We start from the raw sequence: 26,020 nt of genomic DNA on the forward strand, positions 1-26,020 counted from the left end.
ATATATATAGTTGAAGTCATACTCTTAGGTTGGAGTCATTAAAACTTGTTTTTCAACCACTTCACACATTTTTTGTTAACAAACTATAGTTTTGCCAAGTCAGTTAGGACATCTACTTTGTGCATGACACAAGTAATTTTTCCAACAGTTATTAACAGGCAGATTATTTCACTTACAATTCACTGTGTCACAGTTCAAGTGGGTCAGAAGTTTACATACACTAAGTTGACTGTGCCTTTAAACAGCTTGGAAAATTCCAGAAAATGATGTCATAGCTTTAGAAGCTTCTGATAGGCTAATTGACATCATTTGAGTCGATTGGAGGTGTACTTGTGTATGTATTTCAAGGCCTAACTTCAAACTCAGTGCCTCTTTGCTTGACATCATGGGAAAATCAAAAGAAATCAGCCAAGACCTCAGAAAAAAAATTGTAGACCTCCACAAGTCTGGTTCATCCTTGGGAGCAATTTCCAAACGCCTGAAGGTACCACGTTCATCTGTACAAACAATAGTACGCAAGTATAAACACCATGGGACCACGCAGCCGTCATACCACTCAGGAAGGAGATGCGTTCTGTCTACTTGAGATGAACGTACTTTGGTGCGAAAAGTGCAAATCAATCCCAGAACAACAGCAAAGGACTTTGTGAAGATGCTGGAGGAAACCGGTACAAAAGTATCTATATCCACAGTAAAATGATATCGACAAAACCTGAAAGGCCGCTCGGCAAGGAAGAAGCCACTGCTCCAAAACCGCCATAAAAAAGCCAGACTACGGTTTACAACTGCACATGGGGACAAAGATCGTACTTTTTGGAGAAATGTCCTCTGGTCTGATGAAACAAAAATATAATTGTTTGGCAATAATGACCATCGTTATGTTTGGAGGAAAAAGGGGGAGGCTTGCAAGCCGACGAACACCATCCCAACCGTGAAGCATGGGGGTGGCAGCATCATGTTGTGGGGGTGTGTTGCTGCAGGAGGGACTGGTGCACTTCACAAAATAGATGGCATCATGAGGAAGTAAAATGATGTGGATATATTGAAGCAACATCTCAAGACATCAGTCAGGAAGTTAAAACTTGGTCGCAAATGGGTCTTCCAAATGGACAATGACCCCAAGCATGCTTCCAAAGTTGTGGCAAAATGGCTTAAGGACAACAAAGTCAAAGTATTGGAGTGGCCATCACAAAGCGCTGACCTCAATTCCATAGAAAATTTGTGGGCTGAACTGAAAAAGCGTGTGCGAGCAAGGAAGTCTACAAACCTGACTCGGTTACACCAGCTCTGTCAGGAGGAATGGGCCAAAATTCACCCAACTTATTGTGGGAAGCTTGTGGAAGCCCACCCAAAACGTTTAACAATTTAAAGGCAATGCTACCAAATACTAATTCAGTTCTGACCCACTGGGAATGTGATGAAATAAGTAAAAGCTGAAATAAATAATTCTCTCTTCTATTATTCTGTCGTTTCACATTCTTAAAATAAAGTGGTGATTCTAACTGACCATAGACAGGGAATTTTTACTAGGATTAAATGTCAGGAATTGTGAAAGACTGAGTTTAAATGTATTTGGTTTAGGTGTATGTAAACTTCCGATTTCAACTGTATGTGTATAATATATATATATATATATATATATATATATATATATATATATATATATATATATATATATACTGCTCAAAATAATAAAGGGAACACTTAAACAACACAATGTAACTCCAAGTTAATCACACTTCTGTGAAATCAAACTGTCCACTTAGGAAGCAACACTGATTGACAATAAATTTCACATGCTGTTGTGCAAATGGAATAGACAACAGGTGGAAATTATAGGCAATTAACAAGACACCTCCAATAAAGGAGTGGTTCTGCAGGTGGGGACCACAGACCACTTCTCAGTTCCTATGCTTCCTGGCTGATGTTTTGGTCACTTTTGAATGCTGGCGGTGCTTTCACTCTAATGGTAGCATGAGACGGAGTCTACAACCCACACAAGTGGCTCAGGTAGTGCAGTTCATCCAGGATGGCACATCAATGCGAGCTGTGGCAAGAAGGTTTGCTGTGTCTGTCAGCGTAGTGTCCAGAGCATGGAGGCGCTACCAGGAGACAGGCCAGTACATCAGGAGATGTGGAGGAGGCCGTAGGAGGGCAACAACCCAGCAGCAGGACCGCTACCTCCGCCTTTGTGCAAGGAGGAGCAGGAGAAGCACTGCCAGAGCCCTGCAAAATGACCTCCAGCAGGCCACAAATGTGCATGCGTCTGCTCAAACGGTCAGAAACAGACTCCATGAGGGTGGTATGAGGGCCCGACGTCCACAGGTGGGGGTTGTGCTTACAGCCCAACACCGTGCAGGACGTTTGGCATTTGCCAGAGAACACCAAGATTGGCAAATTCGCCACTGGCGCCCTGTGCTCTTCACAGATGAAAGCAGGTTCACACTGAGCACGTGACAGACGTGACAGAGTCTGGAGACGCCGTGGAGAAAGTTCTGCTGCCTGCAACATCCTCCAGCATGACCGGTTTGGCGGTGGGTCAGTCATGGTGTGGGGTGGCATTTCTTTGGGGGGCTGCACAGCCCTCCATGTGTTCGCCAGAGGTAGCCTGACTGCCATTAGGTACTGAGATGAGATCCTCAGACCCCTTGTGAGACCATATGCTGGTGCGGTTGCCCCTGTGTTCCTTCTAATGCAAGACAATGCTAGACCTCATGTGGCTGGAGTGTGTCAGCAGTTCCTGCAAGAGGAAGGCATTGATGCAATGGACTGGCCCGCCCGTTCCCCAGACCTGAATCCAATTGAGCACATCTGGGAAATCATGTCTCGCTCCATCCACCAACGCCACGTTGCACCACAGACTGTCCAGGAGTTGGCGGATGCTTTAGTCCAGGTCTGGGAGGAGATCTCTCAGGAGACCATCCGCCACCTCATCAGGAGCATGCCCAGGCGTTGTAGGGAGGTCATACAGGCACGTGGAGGCCACACACACTACTGAGCCTCATTTTGACTTGTTTTAAGGACATTACATCAAAGTTGGATCAGCCTGTAGTGTGGTTTTCCACTTTAATTTTGAGTGTGACTCCAAATCCAGACCTCCATGGGTTGATAAATTGGATTTCCATTGATTATTTTTGTGTGATTTTTGTTGTCAGCACATTCAACTATGTAAAGAAAAAAGTATTTAATAAGATTATTTCTTTCATTCAGATCTAGGATGTGTTATTTAAGTGTTCCCTTTATTTTTTTGAGCAGTGTATGTGTGTATATATATATATATATATATATATATATAGTGTGTAAGTGGTTCAGAAAGGTGTCTTTTGCATCCATCAGGAAGTCTTACTTTAACTTTCAGAGAGCCATATGTGAATTGTGTGGAATAGATGACTCCAGATTGCTCCAGTATGTGCAGTGTGAGTGACAGTACCAGTGTGTGTTGTGTTCTGCAGGGGACCGTCTGATTTCTGTGAATGAGGTGAACCTAGAGGGCCTTCCACACACCGCTGCCACCGATGATGTCACGCTGGTGGTGTCTCAACCCAGAGAGAGGCTTTATGAAGGTAGTTAGAAACGTTTATGGGCAGTTATTAGCAGCTATGTCGTGCATTATAATGCATTATGTATCGCTCACAGCCCAGAGAAATGCTCTTTGGATGTATTTATGTAGTTATTATAGATGTTTATGAGTAGTTATAAGCACCTCTTGTTGTGCATTATATTCCATTATTAGTGCTGAGAGATTAGTGCTTTAAGGTGATTTAGTTTCAAACAGTTTTAGATTATTTATTTTTAACATTAAATGCGTTATGAAATAATGACTCTCACTCTCTGAGCCGTCTCTGTCTGAGCCGGGAAAAACAGGCGCAATGGATTATGGTCATTATAGTTACCGTAATTTCCGGACTATTAAGCGCACCTGAATATAAGCCGCATCCACTGAATTTAAAAATATATATTATTTTGAACATAAATAAGACACACATGTCTATAAGCCGCAGGTGCCTACCGGTACATTGAAACAAATGAACTTTACACAGGCTTTAACGAAACACGGCTTGTAACAAAAATAAATAGGCTTTAACGAAACACGGCTTGTAACAAAAAATTAGCAGTAAGCTTTACCGGTAGTTGTCTTTTTGCACTGAGTCAATTCCTCACGCTGCTGTTTCCAATGTCTTATCATCGACTCATTAAGACCAAGCTCCCGTGCAGCAGCTCTATTTCCTTTTCCAACAGCCAGATCAATTGCCTTCAACTTGAAAGCTACATCATATGCATTTCTCCGTGTCTTTGCCATGATGAGGGTGACAAAATGACTACCGTAATCAGAATGATGGGAAGTTTGAGAGCGCTCGATTTAATCTAAACAGTAAACAAAAAAGTTGTTTGACCTTAACCCGTTCGGCAATTTCATTGGTCTAATGAAAGTTTCATGCCACCAAAAAACAGAGCACGTCACAGAATGTGTTTTTTTGCGCCAGGTCTGACTGGCTGGGGCTAGCGCCAGGTCTGACTGGCTGGGGCTAGCGCCAGGTCTGACTGGCTGGGGTTAGCGCCAGGTCTGACTGGCTGGGGTTAGCGCCAGGTCTGACTGGCTGGGGTTAGCGGTAGAGCAATCTTGTAACTAGTATCCTTTATGAATGTAGTTATAGATGTTTGAGGCACTATAAGTGCCTATGTCACGCTTTATAATCAGTAGCAGTGCAATCATAACCAGTATTCCTGTCTGTCTCCTCTAGCGCCTCCGTCAGGGTTTGTTTATAAACCCCAGGCTCCTCTGACGGTCTCCGGACAGCGACAACAGGACCTGGACTTTGAGTCTTCAATTGAGGAACAGGAGGCAGGAACAGGATCCCCCAGCCCTCCTCTCCCCACCACCACCTCCTCCTCGTCGTCTGTCTCCACAGTCCCACGCCAGAGCAGCCTCCGCTCACAGGACTCCAGGACCGAGAGCACCAATGCACCCCTCCAGACCCCCGTCAACGGCACCCACCCCCATCGCACCCTGCCCACTGAAGCTGCCTCAGTACCCGTATCCATACTCCATCACCAGGATCGAACCAACAACATCGCCTTGACCTTCGACCCACTCAAAGCGTCTCCACCGGCGTTGCCACCCAAAACCAGGAAAGCTAAGATCCCTGAGGTCCCTAAAGACCCAGACTATTCAGATAGAGGGGACTCTGAAATGGATGAGGAGACGTACTCTAGTAGTCAAGACAAACCAAAGTTTAAAAAGGTAGGTAGGGGCCGGGGTTTTTTCTGACAACTTTAACAAGAGTTCAACAGGTGCCAGCTCTGTTTCAGTTACCTGTAATGGAGAGTTTTTCATTGGTGGTGTTTTGGTGCTTTTGACATGTCTGGAAGTCAGTAGGCTACAAGATCAAATTCAAGAGCAACATGTACGGCGAATAATGTTCAACATCTTGTGAATCACCTGAAAACTACCTGAGAAACAGTCCCAAGTATTTAGTCATATGTTTGTCGGTGTCCTCAAGGTAGACTATACAATACCACTACAAAGATGCATGCAGTTAACAAACAACCTCTCAAATGCTTGACGTTTTTTACAAACTAATTGCATGTTTTGTTTAATCATGTCTGGCTACATGTCATTGCGTTTTAGAATTTTAACAAATGCAATACAGCGTTATAGTATGGCTGCATCTTTTTATCCTTTCCTATGTTATACTTCCTATACCAATTCCTCCCCCTCCTCTAAAACTACTTCCTGTTATTCTCTCTGCATGTCTGTTGCCTGGCAACAACCCCAACGTTCCATTTACTGCCATGTTCTCTGTTTACAGGAGTTAACTCCTCTCCCCAACGGCAGCGTGGGAGGGTTAAGTGGCAATGTCCCAGGGGTCAGTAGTCTCTCTCCTGGAGATCTGTTTGACGTTGAGCTGTCTAAAAAGGACAGCAGCTTGGGCATAAGTGTCACGGTACTGTTCCGGAGTGTCACGGTTCTGTTACTGAGTGTACTGTTTCTGGTACTGTTCTGAAAGGTTCTTTTTGTTTTGTTTTGTTTTTTTTTTCTTTCCTCGTGACTGGTGTATGTGTTTTCCTGTAGCTCTGGTGCCTACCGTCGCTCTGCTGCTTGACTTTCATTGTGGGATTTGTAGATTGCTTTGCGTCTCTGCATGCACATTTTCTCAAACAGACATGTTGTATGGATGAGGATTCAAACATGGTGACACTGCCGCTGTAGGTACAGATTACAGTAGGATCATTTGACCCTGGGATGACCCACCAGTTTAATCGTGGTTTTACTAATGCCTGCTTAGATGTTGTGCCACTGCCTGCATGACCACTTTGATTTGCTGAAGTGACCAGCAGTGTAATTTTCCCTGTGAATAAGTGGTATTATTATTGTTAAAGGTTCTTTCAACTTGAGTCATGTAGTCTATCATGGTGATATGTCATGTTAACAACACGACTTAGATACATCTGATCTGTATAATACAACCCCACTAATAACCCATAGACCGGCAGTCTGTATAATACAACCCCACTAATAACCCCATAGACCGGCAGTCTGTATAATACAACCCCACTAATAACCCCATAGACCGGCAGTCTGTATAATACAACCCCACTAATAACCCATAGACCGGCAGTCTGTATAATACAACCCCACTAATAACCCCATAGACCGGCAGTCTGTATAATACAACCCCACTAATAACCCCATAGACCGGCAGTCTGTATAATACAACCCCACTAATAACCCCATAGACCGGCAGTCTGTATAATACAACCCCACTAATAACCCCATAGACCGGCAGTCTGTATAATACAACCCCACTAATAACCCCATAGACCGGCAGTCTGTATAATACAACCCCACTAATAACCCCATAGACCGGCAGTCTGTATAATACAACCCCACTAATAACCCCATAGACCGGCAGTCTGTATAATACAACCCCACTAATAACCCCATAGACCGGCAGTCTGTATAATACAACCCCACTAATAACCCCATAGACCGGCAGTCTGTATAATACAACCCCACTAATAACCCCATAGACCGGCAGTCTGTATAATACAACCCCACTAATAACCCCATAGACCGGCAGTCTGTGGACGACATGAATACAGCATTATACTCCCTCTGTCTGGCTGACTGTAGTGAATACAGCATTATACTCCCTCTAGGAGTCTGGCTGACTGTAGTGAATACAGCATTATACTCCCTCTGTCTGGCTGACTGTAGTGAATACAGCATTATACTCCCTCTGTCTGGCTGACTGTAGTGAATACAGCATTATACTCCCTCTGGGAGTCTGGTTGACTGTAGTGAATACAGCATTATACTCCCTCTGTCTGGCTGACTGTAGTGAATACAGCATTATACTCCCTCTGTCTGGCTGACTGTAGTGAATACAGCATTATACTCCCTCTGGGAGTCTGGTTGACTGTAGTGAATACAGCATTATACTCCCTCTGTCTGGCTGACTGTAGTGAATACAGCATTATACTCCCTCTGTCTGGCTGACTGTAGTGAATACAGCATTATACTCCCTCTGTCTGGCTGACTGTAGTGAATACAGCATTATACTCCCTCTGTCTGGCTGACTGTAGTGAATACAGCATTATACTCCCTCTGGGAGTCTGGCTGACTGTAGTGAATACAGCATTATACTCCCTCTGGGAGTCTGGTTGACTGTAGTGAATACAGCATTATACTCCCTCTGGGAGTCTGGCTGACTGTAGTGAATACAGCATTATACTCCCTCTGTCTGGCTGACTGTAGTGAATACAGCATTATACTCCCTCTGTCTGGTTGACTGTAGTGAATACAGCATTATACTCCCTCTGTCTGGCTGACTGTAGTGAATACAGCATTATACTCCCTCTGGGAGTCTGGCTGACTGTAGTGAATACAGCATTATACTCCCTCTGGGAGTCTGGTTGACTGTAGTGAATACAGCATTTATACTCCCTCTGGGAGTCTGGCTGACTGTAGTGAATACAGCATTATACTCCCTCTGTCTGGCTGACTGTAGTGAATACAGCATTATACTCCCTCTGTCTGATTGACTGTAGTGAATACAGCATTATACTCCCTCTGTCTGGTTGACTGTAGTGAATACAGCATTATACTCCCTCTAGGAGTCTGGCTGACTGTAGTGATTACAGCATTATACTCCCTCTGTCTGGCTGACTGTAGTGACACGACCTGTTCTCCTCAGGGTGGAGTGAATACCAGTGTGAAGCATGGAGGGGTTTATGTGAAGGCCATCATCCCTAAAGGAGCTGCGGAACTGGACGGAAGGATCCAGAAGGGTAAGCTATAGCACCTAGGTCCTGTTCAGTAAGGCACACCGTAGCAAAACGTTTTAAAACAAAGGTTTCTTATTGGGCATGTCTAGGTAGTTCCCTCTGTGTTGTTCCATTTGGTGCCTGATTAACACATCAGTAGGGAGAAAACATTTAGAAATGGGGAGTACTACCTGAACAATAAGAACACAGATTTACATTTTCCGTAGCAAAACCCTGTGCCATGGTGTACCCTACTGAACATTACCCTGATGGACTGCAGCCAGCATGGAGGATTCCCACCAAACCTGCCGTGGTATCATGTTGTCAGCACCTTAATGCTTGACTGGTGTTTGCTGAGTCAGACTGTTTATTTACACTGAGTCTACAAAACATTAACAACTCTTTCCATGACATAGACTGACCAGGTGAGTCCAGGTGAAAGCTCTGATCTCTTATTTGATGCCGCTTGTTAAATCCACTTCAGTCAGTGTAGATGAAGGCGGGAGACAGATTAAAGAAGGATTTTTAAGCCTTGATACAATTGACACACAGATTGTTTATGTGTGCCATTCAGAGGGTGAGTGGGCAAGAAAAAATATTTAAGGGTCTTTGAACAGGGTATGGTAGTAGGCACCAGGCGCAGCGGGTTGGGTCAAGAACGGCAACGCTGCTGGGTTTTTCCACACTCGTTTCCAGCGTGTATCAAGAATGCTCCACCACCCAAAGGACATGCAGCATTGGAGTCAACATGGGCCAGCATCCCTGTGGAACGCTTTCGACACCTTGTGGAGTCCATACCCCGACGAATTGAGGCTGTTCTGATGGCAAAAGGGGATGCAGCTCAGTATTAGGAAGGTGTTCCTAATGTTTTGTACATTCAGTGTAATACCTGTCTTTATTGTTACTAGGTGACAGGGTGGTGGCTGTCAATGGGAAGAGTCTGGAAGGAACCACTCACAAGCAGGCTGTGGAGACCCTCAGAGATACTGGAAAGGTCAGTACAGTCACTGTTAAAGCGATAGTTCACTTTCATGGAGTTATATCTTATTTCCACTTACCTATGGTGGTGATTGATTGCCTTGCCTACTACGGTATGATTCAACCAGACAGTTTAGCTTGTTTAGCAAGTTCCAGCGTCTACAGTGGAAGTCGGAAGTTTACATACACTTAGGTTGAAGTCATTAAAACTCGTTTTTCAACCACTCCACAAATGTCTTGTCCTAAAACTATAGTTTTAGGACATCTCGGTTAGGACATCTACTTTGTGCATGACACAAGTAATTTTTCCAACAATTATTTACAGACAGATTATTTCACTTATAATTCACTGTATCACAATTCCAGTGGGTCAGAAGTTTACATACACTAAGTTGACTGTGCCTTTAAACAGCTTGGAAAATTACAGAAAATGATTTAATGGCTTTAGAAGCTTCTGATAGGCTAATTGACATAATTTGAGTCAATTGGAGGTGTACCTGTGGATGTATTTCAAGGCCTAACTTCAAACTCAGTGCCTCTTTGCTTGACATCATGGGAAAATCAAAATAAATCAGCCAAGACCTCAGAAAAAAAATTGTAGACCTCCACAATTCTGGTTCATCCTTGGGAGCAATTTCCAAACGCCTGAAGGTACCACGTTCATCTGTACAAATAATAGTACGCAAGTATAAACACAATGGGACCACGTAGCCGTCATACCGCTCAGGAAGGAGGTGCGTTCTGTCTCCTAGAGATTAACGTATTTTGGTGTGAAAAGTGCAAATCAATCCCAGAACAACAGCAAAGGACTTTGTGAAGATGCTGGAGGAAACGGGTACAAAAATATCTATATCCACAGTAAAACTAGTCCTATGTCGACATAACCTGAAGGGCCGCTCAGCAAGCAAGAAGCCACTGCTCCAAAACCGCCATAAAAAAGCCAGACTACGGTTTGCAACTGCACATGGGGACAAAGATCGTACTTTTTGGAGAAATGTCCTCTGGTCTTATGAAACAAAAATAGAACTGTTTGGCCATAATGACCATCGTTATGTTTGGAGGAAAACGGGGGATGCTTGCAAGCTGAAGAACACCATCCCAACCCTGAAGCACAGGGGTGACAGCATCATGTTGTGGAGGTGCTTTGCTGCAGGAGGGACTGGTGCACTTCGCAAAATAGATGGCATCATGAGTAAGGGAAATTATGTGGATATATTGAAGCAACATCTCAAGACATCAGTCAGGAAGATAAAGCTTGGTCGCAAATGGGTCTTCCAAATGGACAATGACCCCAAGCATGCTTCCAAAGTTGTGGCAAAATGGCTTAAGGACAACAAAGTTAAGGTATTGGAGTGGCCATCACAAAGCCCTGACCTCAATCCTATAGAAAATTTGTGGGCAGAACTGAAAAAGCGTGTGTGAGCAAGGCCTATAAACCTGACTCAGTTACACCAGCTCTGTCAGGAGGAATGGGCCAAAATTCACCCAACTTATTCTGGGAAGCTTGTGGAAGGCTACCCAAAACATTTGACTCCAGTTAAACAATTTAAAGACAATGCTACCAAATACTAATTGAGTGTATGCAAACTTCTGACCCACTGGGAATGTGATGAAAGAAATTAAAGCTGAAATAAATAATTCTCTCTACTATTATTCTGACATTTCACATTCTTAAAATAAAGTGGTGATCCTAAAACAGGGAATATTTACTGGGATTAAATGTCAGGAATTGTGAAAAACTGAGTTTAAATATATTTGGCTAAGGTATGTAAACTTCCGACGTCAACTGTATCTACTATATAGGCTTATGGTGTCTTCTCCTATTTGAGACTCCTTGTGCTTTCTGACCAGTGGTGTTACTCTCCACTCCTCCCCTTCTCCTCCGCACCTCACCTTCTGCTCCCCTTCTGCTCCTCTGCTTCTCCTCTTCTGCTCCGCTCCTCCCTTCATCCGTTCTTCAGATGGTCCACTTGCTGTTAGAGAAGGGTCAGCTCCCTGCGGACCGTATCCACGCCCCTCTGACACCTCAGTGCACCCCTCCCAGCGACCAACAGCAACCGGCACAAGAGGCTGCTCCGCCCAAAGCCCAGCCAGAGTACAGCTTCATCACTGATAGTGAGTGTACAGTACACACTCATTCATTCAAACACTCATTTGCTAGTCTTTGATGTATAATGTTTGATTATGACATTGTGCCCTACTGCCGTTGTGCCCTTTGAGCAAGGCACTTAAACTCTAATTTGCTCCAGGGGCGTTACTCTGCAGCTGACCCTGTGCTCCTACCAGTATCTCGGGTGTGTATGATGTCCGAGAGAGTTAGCAGTCAAATACACAAAGTTTTCTTGTCTTCCTGTCCTCAAGACAATGTATTTGAGGTGCCCTTGCTGAAGAATTCATCAGGCCTCGGGTTCAGCTTCAGTAGAGAGGAGATCCTCCCTGACCAGACCACTGGTAACGGCTCCAGCATGGTCCGGGTCAAGAAGCTTTTCCCTGGGCAACCTGCCGCTGAGAGTGGACGCATCAACGTGGGTGATGTCATCCTCCGTGTCAACCAGACGCCCCTCAAAGGACTCTCCCAGCACGTATGTAACCTTTCAATATTGATCAATCAGTCAAACAATAGGTTACATTAGGGGGTGGGGTTTCAAATGGCTTTTTCAGTTGAAGAACTGACTCCCTTGTATGCCAATATTACATGACTTAACCTCTATGGGCAAGCGTCCCACCTACTCAACAGCCAGTGTAATCCCGTGGCGCGTTATTCAAATACCTTAGAAATGCAAAACCTTCAATTTTTCAAAAATATGACTATTTTACACCATTTTAAAGATAAAACTCTCGTTAATCTAACCACACTGTCCGAATTCAAAAAGGCTTTACAACGAAAGCAAAACATTCGATTATGTCAGCAGAGTACCCAGCCAGAAATAATCAGACACCCATTTTTCAAGCTAGCATATAATGTCACATAAACCCAAACCACAGCTAAATGTAGCACTAACCTTTGATGATCTTCATCAGATGACAACCCTAGGACATTATGTTATACAATACATGCATGTTTTGTTCAATCAAGTTCATATTTATATAAAAAAACTGCTTTTTACACTAGCATGTGACTAGCATTCCCACCGAACACTGCCGGTGAATTTACTAAATTACTCACGATAAACGTTCACAAAAAACATAACAATTATTTTAAGAATTATAGATACAGAACTCCTCTATGCACTCGATATGTCCGATTTTAAAATAGCTTTTTGGTGAAAGCACATTTTGCAATATTCTCAGTAGATAGCCCGGCATCACAGGGCTAGCTATTTAGACACCCAGCAAGTTTAGCACTCATCAAAGTCAGATTTACTATAAGAAAAATGTTATTACCTTTGCTGTCTTCGTCAGAATGCACTCCCAGGACTTCTACTTCAATAACAAATGTTGGTTTGGTCCAAAATAATCCATCGTTATATCCAAACAGCGGCGTTTTGTTCGTGCGTTCAAGACACTATCCGAAAGGTTAAATAAGGGTTACGAGCATGGCGCAATTCGTGACAAAAAAATTCTAAATATTCCATTACCGTACTTCGAAGCATGTCAACCGCTGTTTAAAATAAATTTTTATGCCATTTTTCTCATAAAAAAGCAATAATATTCCGACCGGGAATCTGCGTTTAGGTAAACAGACAAAAGAAAAGAAAGCATTCGGTCGACTCGGGCACGCGCCTAAGCCCATAGTACTCTGAGCGGCCACTTGCCAAAAGCGATAAAGTGTTTCAGCCAGAGCCTGCCTCGATATCGTTCAGCTTTTTCCCGGGCTCTGAGAGCCTATGGGAGCCGTAGGAAGTGTCACGTTATTGCAAAGATCCTCAGTCTTCAATAAAAAGAGCCAAGATGAAACACTACTTCTCAGACAGGCCACTTCCTGCATGGAATCTTCTCAGGTTTTGGCCTGCCATATGAGTTCTGTTATACTCACAGACACCATTCAAACAGTTTTAGAAACTTTAGGGTGTTGTCTATCCAAAGCCAATAATTATATGCATATTCTAGTTACTGGGCATGAGTAGTAACCAGATTAAATCGGGTACGTTTTTTATCCGGCTGTGTCAATACTGCCCCCTAGCCCTAATAGGTTAACCATTTTTATATGAAATGTTCTTGTGTTTCTCTGCCCTGCCACTAGGAGGTGATCTCAGCGCTGCGAGGAACCGGTCAGGAGGTCACTCTGCTGCTCTGTAGACCTGACCAGGGTGTCTTACCTGAGATGGATGCCTCTGCTCTGGTGAGGAACGCTACCGGCCAACAGCACCTCTCACGTGGTCCACAAACTGGGCAAAATGTCTGCGCTGCTTTTCTCTTATAGTGATCGCATAGGACCATTTACCACTATAACCATATTCACTATAAGTGGAATGCAGTGTATTTTTGATATTTAGTGAGCTATACACTAATATACTTACTGAGTGTATCTCATTCTCCACTCCCCAGACTCCCATGGCCTCTCCTCGTAAGGAACCAGTAGTCCAGACCCAGCAGCCTGAATCCAGCCTGGCCAGGCCCAGGACAGCCTCTCCTGTAGGGGAAGAAGGGAAGAGGAGCCTGGGTCTAGGACCTGGGCAAATGGAGGAAGCTCTGGACAGACTGCTCATGAAGTCCCCCAGCCGTCGGGACAGCTACAGCGACAGCACGGATGATGAGGAGGTAACGATTTCATTGATAATTAGTAACAATTGATAACAAGAACTACAATAGAAATGGGTCTGTGAAACTTTTGAGTTTTTAATCGTCAATGATTTTTAATGTATGTATTGTTTCACTCGGCTGAGGCAACTGGACATTTGTCAAATTCATGAATGACTAAACAATGGATTATTTATTTATCCATTCATTCATTACTTAATTCATTCAGGTGGAGGAGGCCTTCAGCCCATCTCTGGAGCAGGGCCGACAAGCCTGGGATCGTGGTATCTACCAGACCCCCAGCAGTAACCTCACTCTGGGGAGACTCCACCAGTATGAGACCCCCTGTGAGCTGGATGACACCATCCGCTCTGCCTACTACTCTTCCAACCTGTCACTGTCCAACCTCAGCAGAAGGTAAAGATTATATCCTACTGCTGATATTACTCATGTTAGCCTGATCCCGGAGGGGGGGTGGCCTGATCCCGGAGGGGGGGTGGCCTGATCCCGGAGGGGGGGTGGCCTGATCCCGGATCTAACAAAGAAGGATTCGTGAGTTAGCCAGCTAACCTGCCTAAATATCTGAAAAATACTTTATAGTTTTTAGAAAAATGAGCTTGAAATGGGGATCTAAATAAACATTATTTCCTACCATGGCAGCAGCTGCTCTTCCTGGGGTCCAGCAAAATTAAGGCAGTTTATACAATTTTAAAACATTACAATACATTCACAGATTTCACAACACACTGTGTGCCCTCAGGCCCCTACTCCACCACTACCACATATCTACAGTGCTAAATCCATGTGTACGTGTGTGTATAGTGCGTATGTTATCGCGTGTGTATTCATTCAACATGCCAATACCTCTCATAAATACAAGTAGTGAAGAAGTCAATCTCTCCTCCACTTTGAGCCAGGAGAGATTGACATGCATATTATTAATATTAGCTCTCTGTGTACATCCAAGGGCCAGCCATGCTGCCCTGTTCTGAACCAAATGCAATTTTCCTAAGTCCCTTTGTGGCACCTGACCACCTGACTGAACAGTAGTCCAGGTGAGACAAAACACCTGAAAGCACCTTGTCTCCCGAGTGGCACAGCGTGTCTAAAAGGCACTGCATCTCAGTGCAAGAGGTCATCACTACAGTCCCTGGTTCGAATCCAGGCTGTATCACATCCGGCTGTGATTGGGAGTCCCATACGGCGGCGCACAATTGGCTTAGTGTCGTCCGGGTTTGGCCGGGGTAGGCCGTCATTTGTAAATAAGAATTTGTTCTTAACTGACTTGCCTCGTTAAATAAAAAAACTAGGGCCTGTGGGACCAGCCTTGTTGATAGTGCTGTTAAGAAGGTAGAGCAGCGCTTTATTATGGACAGACTAGAGTAACTAGAGGTTATATAGTGTCCAGGTCATTAGTACCGTAACCAATGAGCGGTGACTCATTGCAGTCAGGTGAAATGTAATGTTTTTTTTATTCTACCTGACAGACAATAATATTGTATGATCTGTTCTACACAAGATATTTCTATGTTAAAGTTATAGACTAAGAATGTCACCTCAGTTTAACACTGTGCTTCAGCTTCTGCTTGCTCTGTGGGGTCTAAACCAGGTTACAGTAAAGAACCTTGTGACAACTGTTGGTGTAAAAATTACTTATTTGATTGATTCCTTCTGTTCTATTTCCGCAGGTGTCCCTCCTCCTCCTCCCCTCGGGTTCCCGACCTAACCACCACCCCTCAACCTATGGTATTATCCCCAGAAGCCCCCAGTCCCGACCCCCTGCCTCTCCCTCGACCACCACACTTCAACCACACCCTGACAGACAACAGACAAGACTTGGACGAGTTTGTACCGGTAAGAGCAAGGGAACACTAGGACCTGTCTGAACGCATAAGTACTTCGACCGTCCTGGTTTCCTCCATTCCTTTCTCTCAAAGCACATTGGAGGAGGAGGAGGTCCAAGTGAACCTCTCATGGGCAGAGGAAGCAAGGATGTAATGTGTATTATCCATGTTATTATGTAACTAAACTCAGCAAAAAAAGAAACGTCCCTTTTTCAGGACCCTGTCTTTCAAAGATAATTCGTAAAAATCCAAATAACTTCACAGATCTTCATTGTAAAGGGTTTAAACACTGTTTCCCATGCTTGTTCAATGAACCATAAACAATGAATGAGCATGAACTGTGGAACGGTTGTTAAGACACTAACAGCTTACAGACGGTAGGCAATTAAGGTCACAGTTATGAAAACTTAGGACACTAAAGAGGCCTTTCTACTGACTCTGAAAAACACCAAAAGAAAGATGCCCAGGGTCCCTGCTCATCTGCGTGAACGTGCTTTAGGCATGCTGCAAGGAGGCATGAGGACTGCAGATGTGGCCAGGGCAGTAAATTGCCATGTCCGTACTGTGAGACGCCTAAGACAGCGCTACAGGGAGACAGGACGGACAGCTGATCATCCTCGCAGTGGCAGACCACGTGAAACAACCCCTGCGCAGGCTCAGTACATCATCTTAATTTATTTTGACCTTTATTTAACTAGGTAAGTCAGTTAAGAACAAATTCTTATTTTCAATGACGGCCTAGAAACAGTGGGTTAATTCTTCACAGACGAGTCGCGGTTTTGCCTCACCAGGGGGGATGGTCAGATTTGCGTTTATCGTCGAAGGAATGAGGCCTGTACTCTGGAGTGGGATCGATTTGGAGGTGGAGGGTCTGTCATGGTCTGGGGCGGTGTGTCACAGCATCATTGGACTGAGCTGGTTGTCATTGCAGGCAATCTCAACGCTGTGCGTTACAGGGAAGACATCCTCCTCCCTCATGTGGTACCCTTCCTGCAGGCTCATCCTGACATGACCCTCCAGCATGACAATGCCACCAGCCATACTGCTCGTTCTGTGCGTGATTTCCTGCCAGACAGGAATGTCAGTGTTCTGCCATGGCCAGCGAAGAGCCCGGATCTCAATCCCATTGAGCACTTCTGGGACTTGTTGGATCGGAGGGTGAGAGCTAGGGCCATTCCCCGCAGAAATGTCCAGGAACTTGCAGGTGCCTTGGTGGAAGAGTTGGGTAACATCTCACAGCAAGAACTGGCAAATCTGGTGCAGTCCATGAGGAGGAGTTGCACTGCAGTACTTAATGCAGCTGGTGACCACACCAGATACTGACTGTTACTTTTGATTTTGACCCCCCCCCCTTTGTTCAGGGACACATTATTCCGTTTCTGTTAGTCACATGTCTGTGGAACTTGTTCAGTTTATGTCTCAGTTGTTGAATCTTGTTATGTTCATTCAAATATTTACACATGTTAAGTTTGCTGAAAGTAAACACAGTTGAGTGAGATGACGTTTCTTTTTTTGCTGAGTTGATGTAGTATTCAGTCTTGTTCATTTTTAGCACAGTTTGATTCCAACAGTGTTTGTTTACCACTGTCTGTTCGTCAGGACGTGGAGCTGAAAGTGTCCCTTGTGAAGTCTGAGAAAGGAAGCCTGGGGTTTACTCTGACCAAAGGGAACGACCTGGGCTGTTACATCCATGACATCATCCAGGACCCTGCCAAGGGAGATGGCAGGCTGCGGCCCGGGGATCGCATGATCATGGTACACATGTGCTGAATGTAGCTACTGAACACTCTCAATCTGATTTTCCTTGATTCCTCACCACTTCCTCCAATGAGTTTTAAGGAGGTGAGGAGAGAGACTTTGGGTCTCCTTCTCCAATGCAGCTTGAGGACACACAGAGAGAGGATACGAGTAATTGAAGACAGACAAATTGATAGTCATGTTTGAACACTCACTCTGTCATGCTGTATCACAAGCATTTAATCTGTAGCTCTTTACTAACGACCCCCCCCTTTCAGGTGAACAACAAAGATGTGTCCAACATGGGTCACACTGAGGTGGTGAACCTGGTGAGAGCGGCCCCCAGGGTGGTCGATCTAGTGGTAGGAAGGGTCCTAGAGGCTCCTAAACCCCCTATAGAGGCACACCTACTGCCGGACATCTCCTTCCAGTGCCCTGACCAAACATTAGGTAAGAGAGATATAGAGATCTATTTAGACTGCCTAAAATTATCTATTTAACTAATGTGTATCATCGCAACTGTTGAAAATATCTGTGTTGGTCATCAGCGATGATGATGATGATGATGATCATTGTAATGAAAACATGTGACATAGACAGGGCTGAAGAAAGCACAATATGTAAGAGTGTTAGATTGCAGTTTGAAAGGAATGTGTGGTGGTTTTTTTGGACTATAAATAAGCTTCCACTGCCTTGATGTGATGTGGTGTTTAAGGTGACAGCTTTTGGTTCAGAAGGTCAGGGTTGTGTTCATTAGGCACCAAACAGAAGAAAATGGACTGAAACAGGTAGGACCTAGCTGGACTTCAGTTTTTCGTTGCAAAACATTATTTTCTCTGCAGGGATGGTGTTGGACGGGGGAAGTGGCTGTGTTTATGGGGTGTTGTTCATAAAGCTTAACGTTGCTGTATCCCTCCCTACAGGTTTAATATTAGACAGGGGAAGTGACTGTGTATATGGGGTAGAGGTCTTCCTGTGTCCGAAAACTTTGATCCGAGGATAATCACACCGAACGGACCTGAGATTTAAAGGGGGACCTGGACCCGAATGGACTTGAGAACAATCAGGCCCGACAACAACCAGATCTAATGGGTCCGGGTCTAGACGAGACCTAATTGGACCCGAGTGACAAATTATTTATCAGCCATATGTTGGCTAGGCCTTCTATAAGTCAATAAATTTACCTTATTAGCGTAGAATAAATATGCTATAGACAAGACCCGAGACCCGACGAGAATCAAACAGGACCCGACCCGGACCCGACGAGAATCAAACAGGACCCGACCCAGACCCGGCGAGAATCAAACAGGACCCGAACCCGGACCCGGCGAGAATCAAACAGGACCCGACCCGGACCCGGCGAGAATCAAACAGGACCCGACCCGAGGGAAATGTTAGAATTTTGGACCAAGACCCTCTCGGGTATTCAGGTTCGGGTGGACCCGTGAAGACCACCTAGTATTGGGCAGTGACAGTGTGTACGGGGTGTTATTCATAAAGCTTAACGTTGCATCTCTCCCTACAGGTCTAGTATTGGACGGGGGCAGTGACAGTGTGTACGGGGTGTTATTCATAAAGCTTAACGTTGCATCTCTTCCTACAGGTCTAGTATTGGACGGGGGCAGTGACAGTGTGTACGGGGTGTTATTCATAAAGCTTAACGTTGCATCTCTCCCTACAGGTCTAGTATTGGACGGGGGCAGTGACAGTGTGTACGGGGTGTTATTCATAAAGCTTAACGTTGCATCTCTTCCTACAGGTCTAGTATTGGACGGGGGCAGTGACAGTGTGTACGGGGTGTTATTCATAAAGCTTAACGTTGCATCTCTTCCTACAGGTCTAGTATTGGACGGGGGCAGTGACCGTGTGTACGGGGTGTTGTTCAGTTGGTAGAGCATGGTGTTTGCAACGCCAGGGTTGTGGGTTCGATTCCCACGGGGGACCAGTACGAAAAATGTATGAAATGTATGCATTCACTACTGTAAGTCGCTCTGTATAAGAGCGTCTGCTAAATGACTAAAATGTAAAATGTAAAAATGTTCATAAGGCTTAACGTTGCATCTCTCCCTACAGGTCTAGTATTGAACGGGGGCAGTGACAGTGTGTACGGGGTGTTATTCATAAAGCTTAACGTTGCATCTCTCCCTACAGGTCTAGTATTGGACGGGGGCAGTGACAGTGTGTACGGGGTGTTATTCATAAAGCTTAACGTTGCATCTCTCCCTACAGGTCTAGTATTGGACGGGGGCAGTGACAGTGTGTACGGGGTGTTATTCATAAAGCTTAACGTTGCATCTCTTCCTACAGGTCTAGTATTGGACGGGGGCAGTGACAGTGTGTACGGGGTGTTATTCATAAAGCTTAACGTTGCATCTCTCCCTACAGGTCTAGTATTGGACGGGGGCAGTGACAGTGTGTACGGGGTGTTATTCATAAAGCTTAACGTTGCATCTCTTCCTACAGGTCTAGTATTGGACGGGGGCAGTGACAGTGTGTACGGGGTGTTATTCATAAAGCTTAACGTTGCATCTCTCCCTACAGGTCTAGTATTGGACGGGGGTAGTGAGAGTGTGTACGGGGTGTTATTCATAAAGGAGGTACTGCCTGGCTCGGCGGCGCTGCTAGAGGGGAGTCTGAGGCCCTTGGACCTGGTACACTTTATCAACGGAGCTCCAACTCTGGACCTGACCCTCAATGAGAGCTGCAGGCTGCTGGAGATCTCCCTCAGGGAGCTCACTATCAAAGCTACAAGGTAAACTTAACCCTCACCCTGAATTCCAAATAGACCCCTAGCCCCTACACACTAGGCACTTTTGGGTTAGGCGTAGACCTGCGAGGGTCCCTCGGGGACCTCACCAGGTAAACACTAGCCTTATGTACCATAAACACATTTTTTTCAGGAAATGTCCTTTACTAGTTAACAGTATCAGTCTATTTCTGTGCAAGGCAGTGCTTGCCAGCTAGTGCCAAAGATGTTTGGAACTGAGAGACTCAACAAATGATTATTTCCTGTAACGCCCTCTTCAGATCCCCATCCAAGAGGTACATGTGTTCATTATCCTTGGCCTAATTGATCTCTCGATCTCCATCCCTCCAGGGATGGGAAACCAGTGTCTCCAGGACAGAAGAGTAGTTCATTTCTCAACAACAACGTCAGCCCTGAAGACTCCACCAGCCTCAACGGTAAGTACTTGTAAAAGCCAATCCATACAAATCATAGATTTTTATCCTTTGAAAGATTTGCTTCATGTGTATAGCATTATGGTACATATACAGTAAGTACATCAGTCAAGTTCTCTTACCTTCTTCACAATCAGGAAGTATACATACCCCCTATAATTTTTCCATATGTTGTTGTTACAGCCTGAATTTTAAATTGAGATTTTGTGTCACTGATCTACACACAATACCCCAAATTATTTTTTTATGACTAGCCAATCTCTGTACCCCAGACATACAATTATCTGTAAGGTCCCTCAATTGTGTAGTGAATTTCAAGCACAGATTCAAGCAAAAAAGACCAATATTTTTTAATGCCTCGCAAAGGATGCCACCGATTGGTAGATGTACAAAAATAAGCAGTTACTGAATATCTCTTTGAGCGTCGTGTGGTGAAGTTATCAATTGGGCTTTTGATTGTCACTACAAAGATACAGGCGTCCTTCCGAACTTAGTTGCCGGAGAGGACGGAAACTTCTCAGGGATTTCACCATGAGGCCACTGGCGTCTTTAAAACAGTTCCAGAGTTTAATGGCTGTGATAGGAGAAAACTGAGGATGGCTCAACATTGTAGTTACTCCACAATACTAACCTAAATGACAGAGTGAAAAGAAGGAAGCCTGTACAGAATAAAATATTCCAAAACATTAATCCTGTTCCCAGTAAGGCACTAAAGTAATACTGCAAAACGTGGCAAAGCAATTCACTTTTTGTCCTGAATACAAAGTGTTATGTTTGGGGCAAATCCAAATACAACACATCAATGAGTACCTCTCTCCATATTTTCAAGCATAGTGGTGGCTGCATCATGTTATGGGTATGCTTGTAATTCTTAAGGACTTTTCAGGATAAAGAAACATAATGGAGCTGAGCACAGGCAAAACCTGGTTCAGTCTGCTTTCCACCAGACACTGGTAGATGAATTCACCTTTCAGCAGGATAATAACCTATAACACAAGGCCAAATGTACACTGGAGTTGCTTACCAATAAGACGTTTAATGTTCCTGAGTGGCCTAGTTACAGTTTTGAAATAAACCAGCTTGAAAATGTATGGCAAAATGGCTGTCTAGCAATGATCAACAACCAACTTGACAGAGCTTGAAGATTTTTTGTAATAATAATGTGCAAATATTGTACAATCCAGGTGTGCAAAGCTCTTAGAGACTTACAGACACACAGCTGAAATTGCTGCCGAAGGTTATTCGAACATGTATTGACTCAGGGGTGTGAATACCTATGTAAATTAGATATTTCTGTATTTCATTTTAAATAAATTTGCAAACACTTCTAAAAACATGTTTTCACTTTGTTATTATGGGGTAGTGTGTGTAATTGGGTGAGATTTAAAAAAATATTTAATCCACTGTAGCTCCTACCTGAGGAGGTCTTGCAGATGTAGGCCTTAGCAGAATTACAATCGGTGTCGTTCCATGTTCCGTGGAAGATAGGGTCTGCATGCATGCTCACACAGCCCAGGTATTGGAAGATAGGGTCTGCATGCATGCTCACACAGCCCAGGTATTGGAAGATAGGGTCTGCATGCATGCTCATACAGCCCAGGTATTGGAAGATAGGGTCTGCATGCATGCTCATACAGCCCAGGTATTGGAAGATAGGGTCTGCATGCATGCTCACACAGCCCAGGTATTGGAAGATAGGGTCTGCATGCATGCTCACACAGCCCAGGTATTGGAAGATAGGGTCTGCATGCATGCTCATACAGCCCAGGTATTGGAAGATAGGGTCTGCATGCATGCTCATACAGCCCAGGTATTGGAAGATAGGGTCTGCATGCATGCTCATACAGCCCAGGTATTGTGTGTAGATGGGTGAGAAAATATATTTAATCAATTTCTTCATTCAGGCTGTAATACCACAACATGCGGAACAAGTCAAGGGGTATGAATACTTTCTGAAGGCGCTGTATGTTATGAATGCTGTCTTTAACATAACGCTGGTATGTTGTTGTGGAGTATGATATGACTGTTCCTTCCCCCGTTACAGATTATGTCTATGGGGCTGATCGTAGAGAAGCAGAGGCCTTCACTACACTATGTCCTCCAGAGGTAATTATACCTGCTTCATTCAGTCTACTACTTTCCTATTATTGGATAGATTGAGAACACTTTGCTTTACATGTGACTATAGTGATATGTAATTGCATTAACTCAGCTATAACGATATGTACAGTTGAAGTCCGAAGTTTACATACACTTAGGTTGGAGTCATTAAAACTCATTTTTCAACCACTCCACAAATGTATTGTTAACAAACTATAGTTTTGGCAAGTCGGTTAGGACATCTACTTTGTGCATGACACAAGTCATTTTTCCAACAATTGTTTATAGACAGATTATTTCACTTATAATTCACTGTATCACAATTCCAGTGGGTCAGAAGTTTACATACACTAAGTTGACTGTGCCTTTAAACAGCTTGGAAAATTCCAGAAAATGATGTCATGGCTTAAGAAGCTTCTGATAGGCTAATTGACATAATTTGAGTCAATTGGAGGTGTACCTGTGGATGTATTTCAAGGCCTACCTTCAAACTCAGTGCCTCTTTGCTTGATATCATGGGAAAATCAAAATAAATCAGCCAAGACCTCCACAATTCTGGTCCAAGGCCTGAAGGTGCCATATTCATCTGTACAAACAATAGTACGCAACTATAAACACCATGGGACCACACAGCCGTCATACCGCTCAGGAAGGAGACACATTCTGTCTCCTAGAGATGAGATGAACGTACTTTGGTGCGAAAAGTGCAAATCAATCCCAGAACAACAGCTAAGGACCTTGTAAAGATGCTTGAGGAAACGGGTACAAAAGTATCTATATCCACAGTAAAACGAGTCCTATATAGACATAACCTGAAAGGCCGCTCAGCAAGGAAGAAGCCACCGCCATAAAAAAGTCGGACTACGGTTTGCAACTGCACATGGGGACAAAGATTGTACATTTTGGAGAAATGTCCTCTGGTCTGATGAAACAAAAATAGAACTGTTTGGCCATAATGACCATTGTTATGTTTTGAGGAAAAAGGGGGATGCTTGCAAGCCGAAGAACACCATCCCAACCGTGAAGCACAGGGGTGGCAGCATCATGTTGTGGGGGTGCTTTGCTGCAGGAAGGACTGGTGCACTTCACAAAATAGATGGCATCATGAGGAAAGGAAAATTATGTGGATATATTGAAGCAACATCTCAAGACATCAGTCAGGAAGTTAAAGCTTGGTCGCAAATGGGTCTTCCAAATGGACAATGACCCCAAGCATACTTCCAAAGTTGTGGCAAAATGGCTTAAGGACAACAAAGTCAAGGTATTGGAGTGGCCATCACAAAGCCCTGACCTCAATCCTATAGAAAATGTGTGGGTAGAACTGAAAAAGCATGTGCGTGCAAGGAGGCCTACAAACCTGACTCAGTTACACCAGCTCTGTCAGGAGGAATGGGCCAAAATTCACCCAACTTATTCTGGGAAGCTTGTGGAAGACCACCTGAAATGTTTGACCCAAGTTAAACAATTTAATGGCAACGCTACCAAATACGAATTGAGTGTATGTAAACTTCTGACCCTCTGGGAATGTGATGAAAAAAATAAAAGCTGAAATAAATCATTCTCTCTACTATTATTCTGACATTTCACATTCTTAAAATAGTGGTGATCCTAACTGACCTAAGACAGGGAGTTTTTACTTGGATTAAATGTCAGGAATTGTGAAAAACTGAGTTTAAATGTATTTGGCTAAGGTGTATGTAAACGTCCGACTTCAACTGTAATTGCGTTAACTCGACTATAACGATATGTAATTGTGTTAATGCAATTACATATCCTTATAGCCGAGTTAACTTGGCTAGAGAGAGTTTATTAGTCACATGCACAGAGTTGTAAATGTTGGGTACAGTGAAAAATCTTGAGCTCCAACAGTACCAAAGGGGGGGAGCAGTTAGGGGACTAGTGGTGACTATTCAGCATGATCAATGTCCATTCGTTGGGGGGGCAGTGTAAATGTCCTAATGGTCTGGGGTTAGAAGCTATTGGCCAGTCTAAGTTTTTGCCATGATGCTCCTATACTTCCCGCATTACCTGCGCCGAATACAACAGGTGTAGACCTTACCATGAAATGCTTACTTACAAGCCCTTAACCAACCATGCAGAGTAAAGTAAAAACATTTTTTTTTTTAAATAACGATACAGGAGGTACTGGTACGGGGCTATGGGTTAGTCCAGGTAATTGAGGTAATTTGTACATGTAGGTAGGGGTAAAGTGACTATGCATAGATAATGGACAGCGAGTAGCAGCAGTGTAAAAAAAAGGGGTCAATGCAAATAGTCCGGGTAGCCATTTGATTAACTGTCCAGCAATCTTATGGTATAAAGGTCCTGGATGGCAGGAAGCTTGGTCCCAGTGATGTACTGGGCCGTATGCAGTATCCTCTGTAGCGCCTTGCGGTCGGATGCCGAACAGTTGCCATACCAGGCAGTGATGCAACCAGTCAGGATGCTCTCGATGGCGCAGCTGTAGAACTTTTTGAGGATCTGATGACCCATGCCAAATCTTTTCAGTCTCCTGAGGGGGAATAGGTGGTGTTGTGCACTCTAGACAACTGTATTGGTGTATTTAGACCATAATAGTTTGATGTGGACACCAAGAAACTTGAAGCTCTCGACCCGTTCCACTACAGCCCTGTCGATGTGAATGGAGGCGTATCAGTGAAGTCACTTGCCAGTTGGTCAGTGCATGCTTGGAGTACACATCCTGGTAATCCATCTGGCCTTGTGAATGTTGACCTGTTTAAAGGTCTTACTCACTGGCTACGGAGAGCGTGATCACACAGTCGTCCAGAACAACTGATGCTCTCGTGCATGCTTCAGTGTTGCTTGCCTCGAAGCGAGCATAGAAGTCATTCAGCTACCGTCACTGGGCAGCTCGTGGCTGGGCTTCCCTTTGTATTTTGCAATAGTTTGCAAGCCCTGCCACATCCAACGAGCCGGTGTAGTAGGATTCAATCTTAGTCCTGTATTGACGGTTCGTCTGAGAGCGTAGCGGGATTTCTTATAAGCGTCCGGATTAGTGTCCCGCTCCTTGAAAGCGGCAGCTCTAGCCTTTCGCTCCGTGCGGAGTGATGGAAGCGGGGACAACAGGGCATGGCTGAGGTCCTTAATGATCTCCTTGGCCTTCCTGAGCCACCTGGTGTTGTAAGTGTCCTGGAGTGCAGGCAGTGTGCACCCAATGGTGCGTTTGGCTGAGCGTACCATCCTCTGAAGAGTGTTGCGGTCCGTGGTGGTGG

The 26,020-nt window shown here is 44.4% G+C and overlaps 1 protein-coding gene across 6 annotated transcripts in view; it reads left to right on the forward strand.

Annotated features, from left to right (window-relative positions):
• The window catches only part of ptpn13 (protein tyrosine phosphatase non-receptor type 13), a 144,635-nt gene that overhangs the window by 112,256 nt on the left and 6,359 nt on the right, over positions 1–26,020 (forward strand). For 4 of the 6 annotated variants that reach the window (XM_014138916.2, XM_014138917.2, XM_014138919.2 and 1 more), the window contains 16 exons: positions 3,453–3,563; positions 4,743–5,242; positions 5,811–5,945; positions 8,199–8,292; positions 9,177–9,262; positions 11,208–11,361; positions 11,608–11,828; positions 13,430–13,528; positions 13,735–13,947; positions 14,156–14,343; positions 15,615–15,780; positions 17,370–17,525; positions 17,786–17,957; positions 20,049–20,259; positions 20,605–20,690; positions 22,732–22,793. In XM_014138916.2, the coding sequence (XP_013994391.2) occupies positions 3,453–3,563; positions 4,743–5,242; positions 5,811–5,945; positions 8,199–8,292; positions 9,177–9,262; positions 11,208–11,361; positions 11,608–11,828; positions 13,430–13,528; positions 13,735–13,947; positions 14,156–14,343; positions 15,615–15,780; positions 17,370–17,525; positions 17,786–17,957; positions 20,049–20,259; positions 20,605–20,690; positions 22,732–22,793 (2,654 nt within the window). The remainder of the gene's footprint in view (positions 1–3,452; positions 3,564–4,742; positions 5,243–5,810; positions 5,946–8,198; positions 8,293–9,176; positions 9,263–11,207; positions 11,362–11,607; positions 11,829–13,429; positions 13,529–13,734; positions 13,948–14,155; positions 14,344–15,614; positions 15,781–17,369; positions 17,526–17,785; positions 17,958–20,048; positions 20,260–20,604; positions 20,691–22,731; positions 22,794–26,020) is intronic. The other 2 variants (XM_014138918.2, XM_014138920.2) reach the window with 2 other exon arrangements.

Source organism: Salmo salar, chromosome ssa13 (assembly GCF_905237065.1).
Source record: "Salmo salar chromosome ssa13, Ssal_v3.1, whole genome shotgun sequence".
Taxonomy (NCBI): Eukaryota; Metazoa; Chordata; class Actinopteri; order Salmoniformes; family Salmonidae; genus Salmo; species Salmo salar.